The sequence below is a fragment of the Balaenoptera physalus genome (assembly GCF_965194825.1).
Source record: "Balaenoptera physalus genome assembly, chromosome: 2".
Lineage (NCBI taxonomy): Eukaryota > Metazoa > Chordata > Mammalia > Artiodactyla > Balaenopteridae > Balaenoptera > Balaenoptera physalus.
Genome location: NC_138883.1, coordinates 129,152,187 through 129,172,874, shown reverse-complemented (window position 1 = coordinate 129,172,874; position 20,688 = coordinate 129,152,187). Strand labels below are relative to the sequence as shown.

Here is a 20,688-nt window from a genome sequence, read left to right as displayed (position 1 = left end):
ATATCTTCTTTGGAGAAATGTCTATTTAGGTCTTTGGCCCATTTTTGGATTGGGTTGTTCGTTTTTTTGTTATTGAGCTGCATGAGCTGCTTGTAAATCTTGGAGATTAATCCTTTGTCAGTTGCTTCATTTGCAAATATTTTCTCCCATTCTGATGGTTGTCTTTTGGTCTTGTTTATGGTTTCCTTTGCTGTGCAAAAGCTTGTAAGTTTCATTAGGTCCCATTTGTTTATTTGTGTTCTTATTTCCATTTCTCTGGGAGCTGGGTCAAAAAGAATCTTGCTGTGATGTATGTCATAGAGTGTTCTGCCTATGTTTTCCTCTAAGAGTTTGATAGTGTCTGCCCTTACACTTAGATCTTTAATCCATTTTGAGTTTATTTTTGTGCATGGTGTCAGGGAGTGTTCTAATTTCATACTTTTACATGTACCTGTCCAATTTTCCCAGCACCACTTATTGAAGAGGCTGTCTTTTCTCCACTGTATATGCTTGCCTCCTTTATCAAAGATAAGGTGACCATATGTGTGTGGGTTTATCTCTGGGCTTTCTATCCTGTTCCATTGATCTATATTTCTGTTTTTGTGCCAGTACCAAACTGTCTTGATTACTGAAGCTTTGTAATATAGTCTGAAGTCAGGGAGCCTGATTCCCCCAGCTCCATTTTTCGTTCTCAAGATTGCTTTGGCTATTCGGGGTCTTTTGTGTTTCCATACAAATTGTGAAATTTTTTGTTCTAGTTCTGTGAAAAATGCCAGTGGTAGTTTGATAGGGATTGCATTGAATCTGTAGATTGCTTTGGGTAGTAGAGTCATTTTCACAATGTTGATTCTTCCAATCCAGGAACATGGTATATCTCTCCATCTATTTGTATCATCTTTAATTTCTTTCATCAGTGTCTTATAATTTTCTGCATACAGGTCTTTTGTCTCCTTAGGTAGGTTTATTCCTAGATATTTTATTCTTTTTGTTGCAATGGTAAATGGGAGTGTTTTCTTAATTTCACTTTCAGATTTTTCGTCATTAGTGTATAGAAATGCAAGAGATTTCTGTGCATTAATTTTGTATCCTGCTACTTTACCAAATTCATTGATTAGCTCTAGGAGTTTTCTGGTAGCATCTTTAGGATTCTCTGTGTATAGTATCATGTCATCTGCAAATAGTGACAGCTTTACTTCTTCTTTTCCGATTTGGATTCCTTTTATTTCTTTGTCTTCTCTGATTGCTGTGGCTAACACTTCCCAAACTATGTTGAATAATAGTGGTGAGAGTGGGCAACCTTGTCTTGTTCCTGATCTTAGTGGAAATGGTTTCAGTTTTTCACCATTGAGGACAATGTTGGCTGTGGGTTTGTCATATATGGCCTTTATTATGTTGAGGAAAGTTCCCTCTATGCCTACTTTCTGCAGGGCTTTTATCATAAATGGGTGCTGAATTTTGTCGAAAGCTTTCTCTGCATCTATTGAGATGATCATATGGTTTTTCTCCTTCAATTTGTTAATATGATGTATCACATTGATTGATTTGCGTATATTGAAGATTCCTTGCATTCCTGGGATAAACCCCACTTGATCATGGTGTATGATCCTTTTAATGTGCTGTTGGATTCTGTTTGCTAGTATTTTGTTGAGGATTTTTGCATCTATGTTCATCAGTGATATTGGCCTGTAGTTTTCTTTCTTTGTGACATCTTTGTCTGGTTTTGGTATCAGGGTGATGGTGGCCTCGTAGAATGCGTTTGGGAGTGTTCCTCCCTCTGCAATATTTTGGAAGAGTTTGAGAAGGATAGGTGTTAGGTCTTCTCTAAATGTTTGATAGAATTCACCTGTGAAGCCATCTGGTCCTGGGCTTTTGTTTGTTGGAAGGTTTTTAATCACAGTTTCAATTTCAGTGCTTGTGATTGGTCTGTTCATATTTTCTATTTCTTCCTGGTTCAGTCTCGGCAGTTTGTGCATTTCTAAGAATCTGTCCATTTCTTCCAGGTTGTCCATTTTATTGGCATAGAGTTGCTTGTAGTAATCTCTCATGATCTTTTGTATTTCTGCAGTGTCAGTGGTTACTTCTCCTTTTTCATTTCTAATTCTATTGATCTGAGTCTTCTCCCTTTTTCTCTTGATGAGTCTGGCTAATGGTTTATCAATTTTGTTTATCTTCTCAAAGAACCAGCTTTTAGTTTCATTGATTTTTGCTATTGTTTCCTTCATTTCTTTTTCATTTATTTCTGACCTGATCTTTATAATTTCTTTCCTTCTGCTGGCTTTGGGGTTTTTTTGTTCTTCTTTCTCTAATTGCTTTAGGTGCAAGGTTAGGTTGTTTATTCGAGATGTTTCCTGTTTCTTGAGGTAGGCTTGTATTGCTATAAACTTCCCTCTTAGCACTGCTTTTGCTGCGTCCCATAGGTTTTGGGTCGTCGTATCTCCATTGTCATTTGTTTCTAGGTATTTTTTGATTTCCCCTTTGATTTCTTCAGTAATCACTTCGTTATTAAGTAATGTATTGTGTAGCTTCCATGTGTTTGTATTTTTTACAGATCTTTTCCTGTAATTGATATCTAGTCTCATACCGTTGTGGTCGGAAAAGATACTTGATACGATTTCAATTTTCTTAAATTTACCAAGGCTTGATTTGTGACCCAAGATATGATCTATCCTGGAGAATGTTCCATGAGCACTTGAGAAAAATGTGTATTCTGTTGTTTTTGGGTGGAATGTCCTATAAATATCAATTAAGTCCATCTTGTTTAATGTATCATTTAAAGCTTGTGTTTCCTTATTTATTTTCATTTTGGATGATCTGTCCATTGGTGAAAGTGGGGTGTTAAAGTCCCCTACTATGATTGTGTTGCTGTCGATTTCCCCTTTTATGGCTGTTAGTATTTGCCTTATGTATTGAGGTGCTCCTATGTTGGGTGCATAAATATTTACAATTGTTATACCTTCCTCTTGGATCGATCCCTTGATCATTATATAGTGTCCTTCTTTGTCTCTTGTAATAGTCTTTATTTTAAAGTCTATTTTGTCTGATATGAGAATTGCTACATTAGTACTACTTTAAATGCCAATGGGGATTATATGATAGTGCGATTATAGGCTTTTATGTATATCTTAAGGTAGACACTTTTGGTATTAAAGTTTATATAAAAAAGAAGAGACTGGGACATTAGCTGTCTTAGAAAGGTAAGAACTTAAAAGTAGCTAGCCTTTTCTTTTTCCTTATAACAACTTCCAAAAAATTATAGTATCTATACAGAACAGCATACAAATCCTAAGTGTACAGTTTGCTGATGTATCACAAATTGAACACACTCATGGAAGCACCACCATGGTCAAGAAGCAGAACATCAATAGTACCCGAAGTCCCCTTGGGCCCCATCCAGGCACAGTCCCTTTCTTCTTCTCCAAGGTAACCACTACCCTGACTTTTACCATCATAGATTGGTTTTGTCTGTTTTTGAACATTATAATAAATGGAAACATAAAGCATCTATTCATTTTGCATTAGAGTCTTTTACAAAACATTAAGATCGTAAGAAGAAGCTATATTGTTGCAAGTACCAGTTGGTTCATTTTCATTGCTCTACAGTATCCTGTAGTGTAAATAGACCACAATTATCCATTTTACTCTTGATAGACATTTGGGAAGTGCCCTTTAGAGTTGTTAACATTGCTGATATGAACATTCATGTGCATTCTTTTGGTGCTTTTACGTGTGCCTTTCTGGTATGTACCTAGGAGTGAAATTACTGGATTATGATATGTGCATATGTCCAATTTTAGGAAATGATGACAAACTATTTTTCAAAGTGGTTTTAACTGTTTATACTCCTCCAACAGTGTGTGAGTTTCCATTGTTCCATGTGATTGCCATTTGGTACTATGAGTCTTTCTAATGATTAATGAGATTGAGCACCTTTTCATATGTTTATTGGACATTTAGATATGGTGTTTTGTAAAGTGTTGGTTAAGTGCCTGCTCATTTTTTTTTTTGGGTTGTAAGTATTTTTGGGAGGGTGAGTAGGACCTCTTCATATATACTGGATATGAGCCCTTTGTCAGTTATAAGTGTTGCCAATTATTTTCTCCAACTCCATGACTTGCCTTTTCACTCTCTTAATGGTGTCTTTTGAGAAATAGAAGTTCTTTATTATCATTTAATCTGATTCATTAATATGTTCCTTTACAGATAATTGTCTTAGCCAGTCTTAATCCTTGGCATTTCTGTATAAATTTACACACACATACAATGTGTAGGGATTTTTTGCATTTACATTTGTAGTAACAATTATTTCCTTTTGAGCCTTGTAATTTTTATTTATTTATTAAATATTATATTGGCTGGGATGAAAAATACAATGTTGAATATATTCAGGATGATGGGCCTCCTTCAAGATAGTGGACATTTTTGTCTCAGTGATAATCCCAGGGGATAAAACTCAATATCTCACCATTATAGCATTATATGATACTGGCTTTACACTTTTTGAAGACGCTATTTATCAGATAAAGGAAATTCCTTCCTACTTTTCTGTGAAATTTTTTTTTTTTTTTTTTAATGAATGGTGGTTGAATTTTACATAAGGCTTTTGAAGATTTGGGTTTTCATCTCTTAAAATGGTTAATAACATTGATTTTCAAATAGTAAATCAACCACATGTCCCTGAAATAAACCCAACTTGTTTGCCGTGCACTGTCTTCTTTACATATTGCTGAATTCAGTTTGCTTTTGTTTAGAAAATTTGCACCTATGTTTATGAATGACTTAGCCTATACTTGTTGGGTCTTTTTCTCCTAATACTCTTGTCAGATTTTAGTATCAAGATTATGCTAGCCTTGTAAAACAAATGTGAGGTGTTCCTTCCTTTTTTCTCTGGAAAAGTTTGTGTAATACTTCTGTTAATTCTTCCTTAAATACTGGAAGAATTCACTGTATAAGCCATCTGGGCCTAAAGATTTTTTTAAGCGGGGGCATATTTTAAAATTTCAGATTTAATTGTTTTGTATAGAAGGCTATTTAGATATCTGTTTCTTCTTGTGCCCATTTTGACAAGCTGTATTTTTCTAGGAACTTGCACATTTTATTTACATCTTCAAATCTATTGACATAAAGTTGCTCATGATATTCTCCTATTATTTGTTCTTTGTTTGATCTATAGTGACAGATCCTTTTCATTCTTAATATTGATTATTTGTGTCTTTCTTGATCAGTCTTGCTAGGATTTTATGAATTTTTTTCTTTTAAAGAACCAACTTTTGGTTTTGTGATATTCTCTATTATATGTTTGTTTCCTATTTTATTAATTTCCCTTTTTACTTTTTTTGAGACATTTAGATCATTAATTTTCATCAGCCTTCTTATAAAAGCTTTTAATATTATAAAATTTCCTCTAAATTTGTCACTAGTTGAATCCCACATACTTTTCATTATTTTTTATTATAATTCATTTTAAAATGTTTTATTTCCATTGTGATTGCTTCTTTGCTACATTTAGAAGTGCATTACTTAACTTAAAAATAGGTGATTTTTCTTGTCTAATTTCACTGTGATCAGTGATCATACTCTATATGATTTAAAACCTTTGAAATGTTTTGGGATTTGTTTTAAGGCCTGTCACGTGGTCATTTTGGGTAAATGTTCACATGCACCTGAAAAGAAAGTGTGCCTGCATTTGTTGGGTACAGTGCTCTCTCTACATATGTCATCTGGGCCAATTTTGTTCATTTCATTGTTCAAATCTTCTGTATTCTTATTGCTTTTTGGTTGGCTGTTTCTATCAGATACTGAATGGTGTGTTAAAACCACCCAAACACAATTATGACTTTGTTAGTCCTTTTAATTATGTAAAATTTTTCTTTATATATTTTAAAGGTGTATTATTCAGTGTATACAGATTTAATTTTTAAATATTTTCCTGGTGGACTGATCCCTTTCACTGTTATGAAACATTCTTCTTAATACCCACTAGCTCTTCTTGCCTTTGTCTGATATTAGAATAGCTATGTCAGCTTTTTGGGGATAAAGTTTGCATGGTATACCTTTATCCCTCCTTTTACTTTCAACATTTCTTTTTGCATATATTTATAGCATATCTCTTGTAAGTAGCCTATAGTTGGAGTTTTAAAAAATCTGATCTGGTACTCTGTTCTTACATTGGATGTAATTACCTATAAATTTGGATTTGGTAATTAGTACTGCCATTGTACTAACCAGTGTAAAACTCTTACAATGTTTTCTATTTGTCTTGACTGCTCTCATGTTTCCTTTCCTCCTTTATTATTTTATTTGAATTTATTTTGGAGTAAATATTCTGTATCATTGTATATTCTCATTTATTAGCATATAAAACTGCTAGTAGGAATAAAACCAACTGGGGTCACACAGAGTCCTGACTGCTCTTCAGAAGCACCTGGACTTGGTTAAAATGCAAATTCCTTTTTCTTACCCCAGAAGTACTGAATCTAAATGTGGAGCCGGCAACAGGCAAGGTGTGTTTTTAAGCTCAATAGGTAATTCTGATGGACAGCCAGTTGAACCATCAATAGACCTATTTCCTCCTCCACCTTTGAAAGGTAGGTACAGAAAAGGGGGCTGAGAAAATATCTTTAGGACCATGCCCCTCACTTAGCACTTCTACAGGGCCTTGTGCTACAGGGCTCAGGTGCTGTGACCCAGGTTAGTCTCCAGCCCACAAGCATCTGTCTGTCTACACTGTGCACGGACAAGAGACCCACCCCAGTCAGGCCCGACCCGTTACCTCTCCTGTCTGGTGTCTGGTACCCCAAGGCCAGCGGCCCTAATGTCCTAAGTTGGCTCTTTTCTCACTGCTCACCCTGATTCCCTGCAGGGTGTTTCTAGAGGACTGGCAAATCTTTGTTCCCACCACTCAGTAGGACTAGTAATGATCTCTAAGAAGCCAAACAATGTGTGTGCTGAATCTACTCAATCACTACACATGCTGGGCTCTGTCTCTATTTTATTGTAAGTCATTACCATTACAATAATACTGGTGGCATGGTGGACTACATTTTTATAAAGTCATCTGGTATATACTATGAGCTCTTGTTTCCTGTAGAAAGAGAGGTTACCCTTAAAATTAACCACAAAAGCCCTAAAAATGTTACAAAATATGCATCTCTAGCTCTTAAGAGATAGTTTAGTGTTTCCAGCTGTATCACAGATAGTTGAAATTGGCATATCAATTTTACCTTCGATGTTCAAATAAGAAAAAAAAAGAACTGGAGGATAGAGCAACAACTAAACACTTTTTTAACCTAAAGCAAGAAGTTATTTGGTACAGAGACAAGACCAAAATAAATCAAGGAAAAAACTGTCTGTTAACTGGAACATAAAAATAATATCTTAGTGTGATCTTTCACCAAAAATAAAAAATATATATAAATATTAATAATAATTCAACAGCTACGCCCTAAAGTGACTGGAGGCATTTGAGATTTATAATATACATTACACATATAATGTTATTGTACTCATAAATGCAAATATTATGCAGAGAAACCTGACACATGTTTTTCTGTTGTTCTAACAATTCCTCAAAAAGAGATTTTGTTGCAAAAGAATTTTGAAGGTTTTTGTTTTTGTTTAGCCTGAAGGTTTTAAAAACATCTTTTTACTGAAAAAAAAAAAAAAAAAGCAGACACCTTTACCGTATACAGTGTCCTTTGTGCTCCAGAGGCTGCAGCCCCCATTGGTGGAGTCTGTGTGGGCTTTACTAGTCCCCACAGTCTTAGCTTCCACTTACTTGGCTTTATTAATACGGGCCCTGAGCAAAACAGGATGAAGATGCAAAATGTGACCCAAAAATATGAGATTGGGTGGGGAAAAGTTGCACATTTTGCTCAGGCTCTTCCTCTACAAGGCTCTGCCTCTCCTCAGTCAGTAACCTGAGAAAGTCTCTGAGGTCTGCCCTGCATGCTGGCCTCAGGAGATGTATCCCTGTGGGGGCCGAGAGGTGGCTACTGACCCTCCAGCCCCTACCTGTCCTCCCAGAGAGGTAGGCAGCCCCAGGAGCTGACATTGACTCAAGCACCTGTCCTTGGACATTCTCGGGGGTGTTTTCCAGCCCTTTGTTTTGTTCTGCTTTACTGTTATGCACTCTGATTGGGTTGGAGAGCAGGGGTTTAAAGTACAGAGTCTCTTTGCTTTTCCAAGACCTCCTTGGATCAGGAGCTCAAACGCATGCCCCAGAAACTGGGCTTCCTGGGTGATAGTGGCTAGGGGAACAACCTGACTTGGGTCCAGTGCCCCCAGAGAGGCCCCCAGGTGGACCCTATGGCCTGCTGGGTAGCTCTGCTGGCCTGAAGGAGGGGCTCAGGGCCACAGCAGGGAAGCGTCCCTTTCAGAAAGGAAATAAGTGAGAAATCAGCAAAGGACAAGATGGAATGGGGCCCAAACTCCCTCCCCTTGGCCATAGAGCCTGAGGGATGAGAACCTGGGGGATATGAGAATTACCTTTGGGAAGCTAACAAATAAACAGTTACCAGATAAACTGGAAACAGCTTTCTGGGTACTTGCATTTTTAGGTATTTCCAGACACATTTAAAAGGAATTCTTCAAGACTGTGCCTTTTGTTCAGGCCTGTTCAGTGCCAAGTTTCACCAGGCTTCTCTCCCAAACGGGACTGTGATCACAGTGAAAAGAGGGTCAGGTAACAGCAACACCACAGCCTACAGTGTGCACTCTCATATCCATTATTATCTCATTTGATCCTTATTCCAACCCTGTGAGGGGGCAGGGCAGGTCTGGTTATTCCCATTGGAGAGACGAAGCACACGGCATGGAAGGTTTAAACACTGCCCATGGCAGAAAGGGGTCCGTGAGCCCTGGAAGCTTGGCCCCCTAGTTTGGTCCTGCCACCATCATTCCATTGCCACCTCTAGCTCATTTTTGGGAAATGAGCTGCTCTCTGTGGCCAAACGCACCTGGAAAAAGTGGGTTGACTTAGCACTTCCCAAAGTATCCTGAGCACAGGCAAGGTGGGAAGGGGAAGGCCTACAACAAAGTGGACTCCAAACGTCTAAATTCATGAATGGAACAATTAGAACTGGAAGGGTTCTCTGGAGAAATCTTTGAAATCTGAGTCCTAACTCCAGTAAAATCCATGGGGATGCTTATATTTAACATTTTAACACAAATTAACAACATTTTGTTAAATACATCTTAGGAGGGGGGGGAAGGTGCTGGTTAGAAAGAGGGAAGGGCAAAATCTGTGGTCCCTGTGGGTCCTGAGGCCACAGCAAGGGAGGAGGGAGCACTTCCGGCTCCCAGCAGCCCTTGCAGTGCACTGTGCGCCAGGAGCTATGTGGGCTTCAAGCTAACAGCCATGCTGACCATTGGGAATGAGGTGCCTGTTGTCCCCAAGGCTGTTCTTCAAACCGTCTGTCTCTTTGCCTTTGGTGGCTTCTTCCTTCTCCTCCTCCTCTTCCTCAACCTCTTCTTCTTCATATTCATCCTCATCATCACTTCTCACATCCTGGATATTCTAGACAAAAGAAACAATGGGCTGTGAGTGACAACCTTCCAGAAAGACTCTTGAGTGAATAAGCAAACAAATGGGCCCAGTTTAGAGATATGGCTCCCTTCAGAGAAAACACAATATTCAAACAACCAAACATTCACCAACATAGAACATATCATGGATCATAAAATAAACCTTAACAAACTTAAAGAATCAAAATTATGCAAAGTATGTTTCATGTCCTAATGGAATTAAGCTAGAAATTAATATAAAAAATAATGGGAAAATTTCAGAACACTTGGAAATTAAACAACACCCTTATAAATAATCAGTGGATCAAAAGAGTAAGTCTCAAAGGATATTAGAAAACATTTTGAATTAAGATAAAAACACAACATATCAAATTTTCTTCAGTGTAGTTAAAACGGTGCTTAAAAGGAAATGTATACCATTAAATGTTTATATTAGAAAAGAAGAAAAGTCTGTAATAATATAAGCTTCCAACTTACGAAACTAGGAAAAAGAAAAAAAGAAAGAAAAGCAAAATAAGCCCAAAATGAGCAAAAGGAAGGAAATAACAGAAATGAGAAATTAATGAAATTGAAAACAGAGGTAACCTGAGTAGTCTTAAAACTATGAAAAAAATTAAATATGTAGTTTAAAATCTTCTGAAAAAGAATATCAGGCACAAATGGTTTCACTGGCAAATTCCATGAAATGTATAAAGAAGAAATAACACCAAATCTCCACAGTCTCTTCCAGAAAAAAGAAGAGGGATCACATCCCAATTTATTTTATGAGGCCAGAATTACCCTGATACCAAAACCAGACAGACAGTATAAGAAAATACAGCTACAGACCAATATCTTTAATGAACATAGACATTAAAATCCTTAATAAAATATTCCAAATCAAAACCAGCAATGTATAAAAAAATATATACTATGATAAAGTGGGGTTTGTCCCAGTAGTGCAAAGCTGGTTCAATATTTGGAAATCAATGAATGTAATCCATCATATTAATAATCTAAAGAAGGGAAAAAATGATTATATCAATTGATGCAGAAAAATCATATGACAAAATTCAACATCCATTCATGATAAAATAAAATTTAAAAACTTCTCTGCAAAGAAGGAATAGAAGCTAACATCATACTTAATGGTGAATAACTGAATGCTTTCCCCCTAAGATTAGGAATAAGGCAAGGATGTCCACTTTCACCATTGCTATTCACATTGTATTGGAAATCCTAGTCAATGAAATAAGGCAAGAAAAAGAAATAAAAGTCATACAAATTGGGAAGAAAGAAATAAAAGTGTCTCTATTATTTATGTACAAAATCCCAAAGAATCAACCAAAAAACTCCTAGAATTAATATATGAGTTTAGCACTAAGGCTGCAGGATAAAAGGTCAACACATAAAATCTCTCTCTGTCTCTGTCTCTCTGTCTCTTTCTTTCTCTCTCTGTCTCTGTCTCTGTCTCTTTCTCTCTCTCTCTCTCTCTCTCTCACACACACACACACACACACACACACACACACACACACACAATCTTGATTTCTAGACACTAATGTAGTAGGCTAAAAAATGTCCTCAAAAATATTAGGTCCTAATCCTGGAATCTGTGAATGTTACCTTACATGGTAAAGTTTTTTGCAGATATGATTAAATTAAGGATTTTGAGATGAGAGATTATCACAGATTATCCAGGTGGACACTAAATGCCATCACACATGTCTTTATAAGAGAGGCAGAGGGGATTCAACACAGAGGAAAGGCAATATGAAGACAGAGGTAGAGATTGAAGTGATGTAGCTACAAGCCAAGGAACGCTGGCAGCCACCAGAAGTTGGAAGAGGCAAAGAACAGATTCCCCGCTGTGTGTGAAGGGAACACAGATCTGCCACACTTTGATTTCTTCTCAAAACTGATTATAGACTTCTGACCTCCAGAACTGTAAGAGAGTAAATTTCTGTTTTTTTAAGCCACCAAGTTTGTAGTAATTTGTTATGGCAGCCATATTAAACTAACATGACTAGCAATGTCCAACTAAAACAGAAATTTAAAAGTCAGTAACATTTACAATAGTTTCAAAAAATAAAACACTTAGGTACAAATGTAACAAAGCATGTATAGGATCTGCATGTAAAACCTACAAAACTCTGAAGAAAGAAATCAAAGATCTAAATAACTAAAGAGACATACTATGTTCATGGCTTGGAAGTTTCAATACAGTAAAAATGTTAATTATCCCCATATTGATCTACAGATTCCACCTAATACCAATTAAAATCTTAGCAAGATTTCTTATAGATATAGACAAGCTGATTCTAAAATTTATATGGAGAGGCAAAGGAACTAGAATAGCTAAAGCAATTAGGAAAAAGAAGAATAAAATTGGAAAATTCGAACTACCCAATTTTAAGACTTTACTATAAAGTTATAGTAATCAAGACTGGATGGTATTAGCAAAGGGGTAAACAAATAGATCAATGGAACAGAATAGAGAATCTAGAAATACACCCACACAAATACTGCCAATTGAGTTTTGACAAAGGTGCAAAAGCAATTTAATGGAGAAAGGATAGGCTTTTCAACAAATGGTGCTGGAGCAAGGAGAAATCCATAGGCAAAAAAGTAAATTTTAACCTTACACATATGTTAACACAAAATGAATTGTAGATCTAAATGTAAAATATAAAACTATAAAACTTTTAGAAGAAAACCTACAACTTCGGGTTGAGTAACGAGTTCTTAGACATGACACAAAAAGCATACTCCATAAAAAAATGATAAACTGTACTGCATCAAAATTAAAAACTTTTGCTCTATGAAAGATACTATTTAGAGAATACAAAGACAGGTTGCAAACTGGGAGATAGTAATTACAAATCCCATATCTAACTTGTATGGATAATAAAGAATTCTCAAAACTCAACAATAAGAAAAAACATTAAAAAAATGGGAAAATATATAAAAATACACACTTCTAGGAGGATATAGGATGTCAAATAAACATATGAAAAGATGTTCAACATCATTAGCCATTAGGAAAATGCAAATTAAAATCATGATTAGATAAAACTATCATAAGAATAGCTAAAATTAAAAATCCTGAGAATACCAAGGATGCAGAGTAACTGCAAGGAATTCTTATACATTGCTGATGGAAATGCAAAATGGTATAGACACTTTGGAAACAGTTTTTACTTATAAAGGCAAACATACATATACTGTATGTCTCAGCATTCCTACCCCTGAGTATCTACCCTAGAGAAATGAACATTTATATTCACACAAAAACAAATGTTTATAAAAGCTCTATTCATAATTGCCCAAAATTGTAAGCAACCCAAATGTTCTTCAACAAGTAAATGAATGGTACGTCCATACAATGGAATACTACTTACCAATAAATAGGTACAAACTACTGACATTTATAAGAAGTTGGATGAATCTCAAAAGCATTATGTTAAGTGAAAAAAGTTTGTTTCAAAAGGTTACCTACCCTTCCAACAAACAAAAGTCCAAGACCAGACGGCTTTACAGGTGAATTCTATCAAACATTTAGAGAAGATCTAACACCCATCCCTCTCAAACTATTCCAAAAAATTGCAGAAGAAGGAACACTCCCAGACTCATACTATGAGGCCACCATCACCCGGATACGAAAACCAGACAAAGATATCACAAAAAAAGAAAATTACAGACCAATATCACTGAGGAATATAGATGCAAAATTCCTCAACAAAATACTAGCAAACAGAATCCAACAACATATTAAAAGGATCATACACCATGATCAAGTGGGATTTATCCCAGGGATGCAAGGAATCTTCAATATATGCAGATCAATCAATGTGATACACCATATTAACAAATTGAAGAATAAAAACCATATGATCATCTCCATAGATGCAGAAAAAGCTTTTGACAAAATCCAACACCCATTTATAATAAAAACTCTCCAGAAAGTGGGCATAGAGGGAACCTACCTCAACATAATAAAGGCCATATATGACAAACCCACAGCAAACATCATTCTCAATGGTGAAAAACTGAAAGCATTTCCTCTAAGATCAGGAACAAAACAAGGATGTCCGCTCTCACCACTATTATTCAACATAGTATTGGAAGTCCTAGCCATGGCAATCAGAGAAGAAAAAGAAATAAAAGGAATACAAATTGGAAAAGAAGAAGTAAAACTGTCACGTTTACAGATGACATGATACTCTACATAGAAAATCCTAAAGATGCCACCAGAAAACTACTAGAGCTAATCAATGAATTTGGTAAAGTTGCAGGATACAAAATTAATGCACAGAAATCTCTTGCATTCCTATACACTAAGAACGAAAGGTAAGAAAGAGAAATTAAGGAAACAATCCCATTCACCATTGCAACAAAAAGAATAAAATACCTAGGAATAAACCTACTTAAGGAGGTAAAAGACCTGTACTCAGAAAACTATAAGACACTGATGAAATAAATCAAAGATGACACAAACTGATGGAGAGATATACCATGTTCTTGGATTGGAAGAATCAATATTGTGAAAATGACTATACTACCCAAAGCAATCTACAGATTCAGTGCAATCCCTATCAAATTACCAGTGACATTTTTCACAGAACTAGAACAAAAAAATCTTAAAAATCTGTACGGAGACACAAAAGACCCTGAATAGCCAAAGCAATCTTGAGAAAAAAAAAAAAAAATGGGGCTGGAGGAATCAGGCTCCCTGACTTCAGACTGTACTACAGGGCTACAGTAATCAAGACAGTATGATACTGGCACAAAAACAGAAATATAGATCAATGGAACAGGATAGACAGCCCAGAGATAAACCCATGCACCTATGATCAACTAATCTATGACAAAGGAGGCAAGGATATACAATGGAGAAAAGACAGTCTCTTCAATAAGTGGTGCTGGGCAAACTGGACAGCTACACGTAAAAGACTGAAATTAGAATACTCCCTAACACCATACACAAAAATAAACTCCAAATGGATTAAAGACCTAAATGTAAGACCAGACACTATAAAACTCTTAGAGGAAAACATAGGAAGAACACTCTATGACATAAATCACAGCAAGATCTTTTTTGACCCATCTTGTAGAGTAATAGAAATAAAAACAAAAATAAACAAATGGGACCTAAGGAAACTTAAAAGCTTTTGCACAGCAAAGGAAACCATAAACAAGATGAAGACAACCCTCAGAATGGGAGAAAACATTTGCAAATGAATCAATGGACAAAGAATTAATCTCCAAAATATACAAACAGCTCATGCAGCTCAATATCAAAAAAAAAAACCAAAAAACCAAAAACGAAAAACCAACCCAATCAAAGAATGGGTGGAAGACCTAAATAAACATTTCTCCAGAGAAGACATACAGATGGCCAAGAGGCACATGAAAAGATTCTCAACATCACTAATTATTAGAGAAATGCAAATCAAACCTACAAGGAGGTTCACCTCACACCGGTCAGAAAGGGGGGTGCGATGAATTGGGAGATTGGGATTGACATATATACACTAATATGCATAAAATAGATAACTAAAGAGAACCTGTTGTATAACACGGGGAACTCTGCATCACTTCACTGTACAGTAGAAACTAACACAACACTGTAAAACAACTATTACCCCCCCCAAAAAAAACTAACACAACATTGTAAAACAATTATACCTACCAAAAGACATACTGATGTAGTTTTCATGACATTCTTAAAAAGACTAAACTGTAGGGATGGTGAACAGATAAGTGGCTGCCAAGAGCTGGGGTGGAGGAAGGAGTTATTGGGGTGACAGAATTATTCTGTATCCAGATTATAGTGATGGCTACACAAATCTACACTAGTGTTAAAATTCACAGAACTGTACACCAACAGGAAAAAATAAATTTCACTGATGATAAGTTTAAAAATAAAACTTAAATGTATTTCTTTTTAGAACGCAAACACTACAGTTTTCCCAACAAACATCTGCTAAGTAAAGTATTGCTCATGTGGGCATTTTGGTTGTCAGGATATTTTTATTGTTGGGAATAGGATGTTTCCTATTTTCTTTATGCAGGAATTCCTTCAAGGACAGTTCTTAATTAAGAGTAATATGTTTCTCCTCTTCTTTACAGTGTTCTGAAAGGAATTTTGTGAGGAAAACTCCTAGAAGAATAACACTGTCCCAAAGAACGCAGATGGAATTGCTACAGATCAGACTTCATTGCAAAAGATAATGATGGTGTGAAGTATTAAAACAATACCAAGAACTCAAGCTCTCTGCAAGGCCAGTGTTGGACCTGACCCCTGACCCTCTAAGCCAGTTCAGAAACATCTCTATTAAACCCAGCCTAGAAAAGAAAAAAAAATATGGACGGTGGAGGCTGTTTCCTCACACATCATTTTTCAAGATGACATCCATAACCATAAGAGTTTTCCCTTTTGTGACCTGAAGACTAAAACTGACCACCTCCAGAGATTCTTGGGGTATATGTAACCAAATACTTCCTTGCGTACAAGCTTCATGCAAACACGGCTTAAACAACAACAACATCAACAACAACGTACACACATTCTGCTGTCTTAATCACAGAAATATAACTTCATAGGCTCTTCTCTGTACATTCCGCTCTTTTCACAACAACACAGAAAGGGTCCCAAAATAAACAAGGCTCACTGTAAACACTGAGGAATAAACTTGGCATCTCATCAGTTAAGATGCAACAGAGAAACGCAGCCTTTCCATGATTTGCTGGGAGCCAGGATCAGAGTGCTCCCCCTGTTGACGGAGTCTTTTAGGGAAGGGCCATGCTTGGCTGATGTTTGCTTTCATGGATCGTGCCTCTTGGCTCTCCTTTTCTTTCCTCAAAAGATTTTTGTAGGGAACAAGGGGAAATCTGAATCAGAACAAAGAAACTAATTTCTCCCCAGAAAGGCATACTAGCGTCTTCCCACCCCTTTCTCCAGGACTTGAATAGCTGCTTTAGCTGAGAAATAAATTCATCCTGGAGGATGCTCCCCATAGCTTGAAGCCACATCCTCCAGCACCCTCACCTCTGAGAAGAGGGCCTGGACCATATTCAGGCTTTTAGAAATGTATGACGTCCTCACAGTCACAAAGGTTGGGGAGCACTACTGATATTTAATGAGCATTGGCTAGGGATGCCACACACCTTACAATGTGCATGACACCCAAATGTCCTGCCAGACCTGCATTTGTAATTATCCAAGCCTAGAATCTAATTCCATTGTACATTCAAGCACAGGAATTCTTGCATGGTTTTAATATATTCTCAATTTTTCAGGACTGCAACTATGTACATAAATCCAAGGAAGACTATACTTCATTTTGTTCAGAACTTCACAATTTCAGAAAGCCATGTCACTGATGGCAACCCTACCAGTGGCATTTGAGGCTGTGTCAGTCTGCATTTGCAGCTGCCCCACTCATGCTGAGTCTCCATATAAGCAAGCACAGCATCTGCCAACTTCATTACATTCTCTAGGGCAGTCATGTACACGTTACACACGAAATGCATATTTTATCAGAAATGTCCTTCATCTTATTTCTTTTTTATTACATTGTGGCATTATATTGCTTTTTGAAATTATGCTTTTAGGTGAGTGACATTACCTAGGAATTTAATTTCAGGCTAGTGAAGAGGGTGTGGGTCCAACAGGATGGAGAACCACTGCCCTTGATGATGAATCAAGCTCAGAAAGGATTTCCTGGTAGTTAAGAGTTTGTTAGATAGATGTATAGGTGGTTGCACATTATAAAAACTTGAATAATGTAAATTGGAAATTGAATGGTATTCAAAAATATTAATAAAACCTCACATTATATTCAATTTCATCTTGTATATGCTATCTGTAATATAACAATAACAGCAATGACACCCTTAAAGGGCTTTTTTTCCACTGTCCTAAAAATCCTCTGTGCTCTTCCTGTTCATCCCTCCCTCCCTCCCAAGCCCTGGCATTCACTGACCTTTTTATTGTCATCATAGTTTTGTCTTTTCCAGAATGTCTTGTAGTTGGAATCATAGAGCATTTAGCATTTAAGATTAGCTTCTTTCACTTAGTAATAAGCATGTAGGGTTCCTCCATGGTTTTTTGTGGTTTAATAGCTCATTTCTTTTTATTGCTGAAGAATATTCCATTGTTTGGATGTGTGTACCACAGGTATGCATCTACTGACCTATTGGAGGACACCTTGGTTGCTTCCAAGACTTGGCAATTATAAATGAAGGCACTATCCACGTTATAAATGTCCATGTGCCAGGCACTGAACTAAGCAGTTAGTATGAACAATACCATTTCCTCCTCACAGCAACCCTAGGACATAGGACCTATTCTATTTACTTTAAAGGAGAGGAAAATGAGGCTTAGAGGAGTTAAGTAACTTTTTCAAGGCCACACAGCTACCAGAGGCAGACAGGGTGAAAACCCTGATCAAAACTTAGACACCTTGAAAGACAGTGCTCTACAAACCCCTGCTGGAATACTTCGAGAGACAGGGCACCCAGGGGGTGAGACAAACACTGGCATGCTTTATGCTATTCTATTTCATTTTTAAAATGATGTACAAAACTGATTTGGCAACCTATAAATTATCTGCAACCTACAGTTTGAAAAACACTGGCTAAGGTGTGCTAGAAAAAATGAGGCTTTGCTAATCAGCTGAAATCAGAAAAGTTTAAGATATAAACCACAATCCGTATTCTGCAAAGTACATGTTCACAATGGTAAATCTTTTCCAGTAATTACAATACTTAATAGAAATCAAAAACAAGTCAACCTTGCTCTAGGGGGACAAAATCTAAATACCTGCTAAAGGTCAAGCCACAGTGTTTTCTAGAACTCTACCTGTCTGCTTTGATGGGATGTCAAGACTCTGCTTGCACCAGCAGCAGTGAGTCTCTCTTCTGGAATCAGCCAGCTTCTTTTCTTGTATTGCCCTTCCCTTTGCTTTTTCTCTGCACCCCTTACTTTCCTACTTCTCAGTTGTCCCTGGGCTTGTAGAACTGGTCTCATGCAACTTGTTGGCCCTGAACCGTCCCACAAATCATTAAGGGCCCAAGAAAATCCATGCAAAAAGAAGGATCTAAACCCTTCTTTGAAGAGTGAAGGGTGGGTCTGGGCTTCAGCAGCCAAGGGCTGCAGCCACCAGGTGCACAGTTCTCACACGTGCCAAGCATATCGCAGCACACATGCTTCCTGTTACCTGCCCACCGGCTGCCCTTGGGTTAGCAGTGCCATTACAGACAGCATATTACTATTCTGATAACTTTAGATAACTTTCTTTAAGGAATTAGCAAAGATATCTAATATTCAACTGGACATTTTCCAGAAATGACCTGGGTCCTCTAGAATACATTATTGGCAATATTATTCATTCCACAAATGGAAATGCATGAATATAATTTCTGCAGTGTCTTTTAAAAGTACCTCCTTCCTCTCCCCAGCAACCCCCTTCAGTTACACAAAATGATGGTGAAGGGAATGAAGAACAAGTTACTTATGGAAGAGAGACCTTGTTACTGGTCTTAACAAGGGCTTTGGAACCCCCACATCACTAATGGTACCAGTACTGGCAAATGTCATCAGCCTGGCACTCCAGGAGGGCAGGGAAGACACACATTCAGAGGATGGGGTTGAAGTCACAGTCACTATGAAGGAAGGCGAGCAATCAGTCTGAAAGCATCCCATACTCTAGGAGAAACAGAAACCCTGAAACTGGGACCAAAATGATCTTCCCCAGATTAAAGTCGGTTGAAGCCAACATTCTTCTTTGAAGGGCATGTTCCAGGAGCAGGGGCACAGAGCTTAACTGAACCACATTCAAAGACTCATTCACCCAAGCACGGGAGTATCTTAAAGCAATGGACACACTTCCAACTTCTCCTATTGACCCTTTTCTTTTTGGTGGGGGGCTTGTGAAAAAATGCTTGAACCTGTATTATCACACAGTAATTCGCTTTGGCTGGTGTCAAATCTCTCAGACACAGAATACAGGACTAAGGCCACTGTCCCGGCTCCCTGCAGTCATGAGTGCAAGTCAAAGCAGTACCGAAAACATGCCCTAAAACCGCTTACGCATGGTTCCCAATTTTTGTGACTGGTCTGTATACATAGAATGCCTCCTCTTGAATTTCAGAACCGGACTCAAAGGTTGCTTTTTAAACTGTCCCAACTCACTGGTGTAAAATATATTCTACTTTCCACTGATGGTTTTTATTTTCATTACACATGCTGCTATCAATGTACCTAATTTCCTTAAGAAATTATTTCACTTTGCTAAGGCTTACAGGCTTTAAAAAATGAGCTTCTAAGAGAAAAAGTAAGTTTTAGGGATAGATGGACTCTAGAGAGTATCTGGTCGGGCAGATTCATTTTCCAGAAGAGATAAAAACTACAGGACTTGAACCCACTCAGCTCAGTGACTCAGCTTGGTGGAGAAGAGCTCAGATTACACTATGTGGCTCTTGATAAAAATGCATGGATTTCTTTCATATTCTCTATATTACCTAAAAGTAAATTTAAAATAAACTTAAAAGGCTCTGTGGTAATCACCAACTTGTGATGTAGAAAATGATTTGATTTCATGAATGTACTTTGCTTTGGGAATTAAAACCATTAAAATTAGTGTATTTTCTACACTTTTTGCATCCTTTAGACGCAGCTTTAGATTCAACAGCCTGCAAATTCCACAACTTTAACTGGGCAAAGATATACAAAACCATTTTGAAAAAAAATCATTAGGATTTAGGTAAGCAACACTTAGGAAATAACCATAGAAAGACAGAAGATTAAGTATTGAATATATAGCCCAGAAAAATGTGTATTAACAACAAAATGTTAAAGTTTGTTTCAAATATTAGCATCCAACAAAGAATTCATATGCACCATTAAGAAGGAAAAAAATCCAATGTGACAGAAAAGCAGACAAAGGATATAAACAGATGATTCACAGAAGAGACAACTATTGACTAATAAACTATACAAAATGCTCAAGCTTAGTAATGCAAATTAAAATGAGATAAAATCTCTTATTCATCAAACTGGTAAATATTAAAATGTCTGATGGTGCCGAAAGTTGGTGAGGATGTGGGACAAGAGAGACTCTCATATACTTTGACAAATTGTTTGGCAGCATCTGGTAAACTTGACTGAGGAATTCTACTTACAGAGAAACTCCCATATGTGCC

The 20,688-nt window shown here is 37.0% G+C and overlaps 1 protein-coding gene across 1 annotated transcript in view; it reads right to left on the bottom strand.

The window, feature by feature from the left end:
* Positions 1-6,309: 6,309 nt before the first annotated feature.
* Positions 6,310-20,688, bottom strand: part of CERS3 (ceramide synthase 3) — a 120,119-nt gene continuing 105,740 nt past the window's right edge. Inside the window, exon 12 of the mRNA XM_082448459.1 lies at positions 6,310-9,493. Within this exon, the coding sequence (XP_082304585.1) occupies positions 9,326-9,493 (168 nt within the window). The 3' untranslated portion in view covers positions 6,310-9,325. The remainder of the gene's footprint in view (positions 9,494-20,688) is intronic.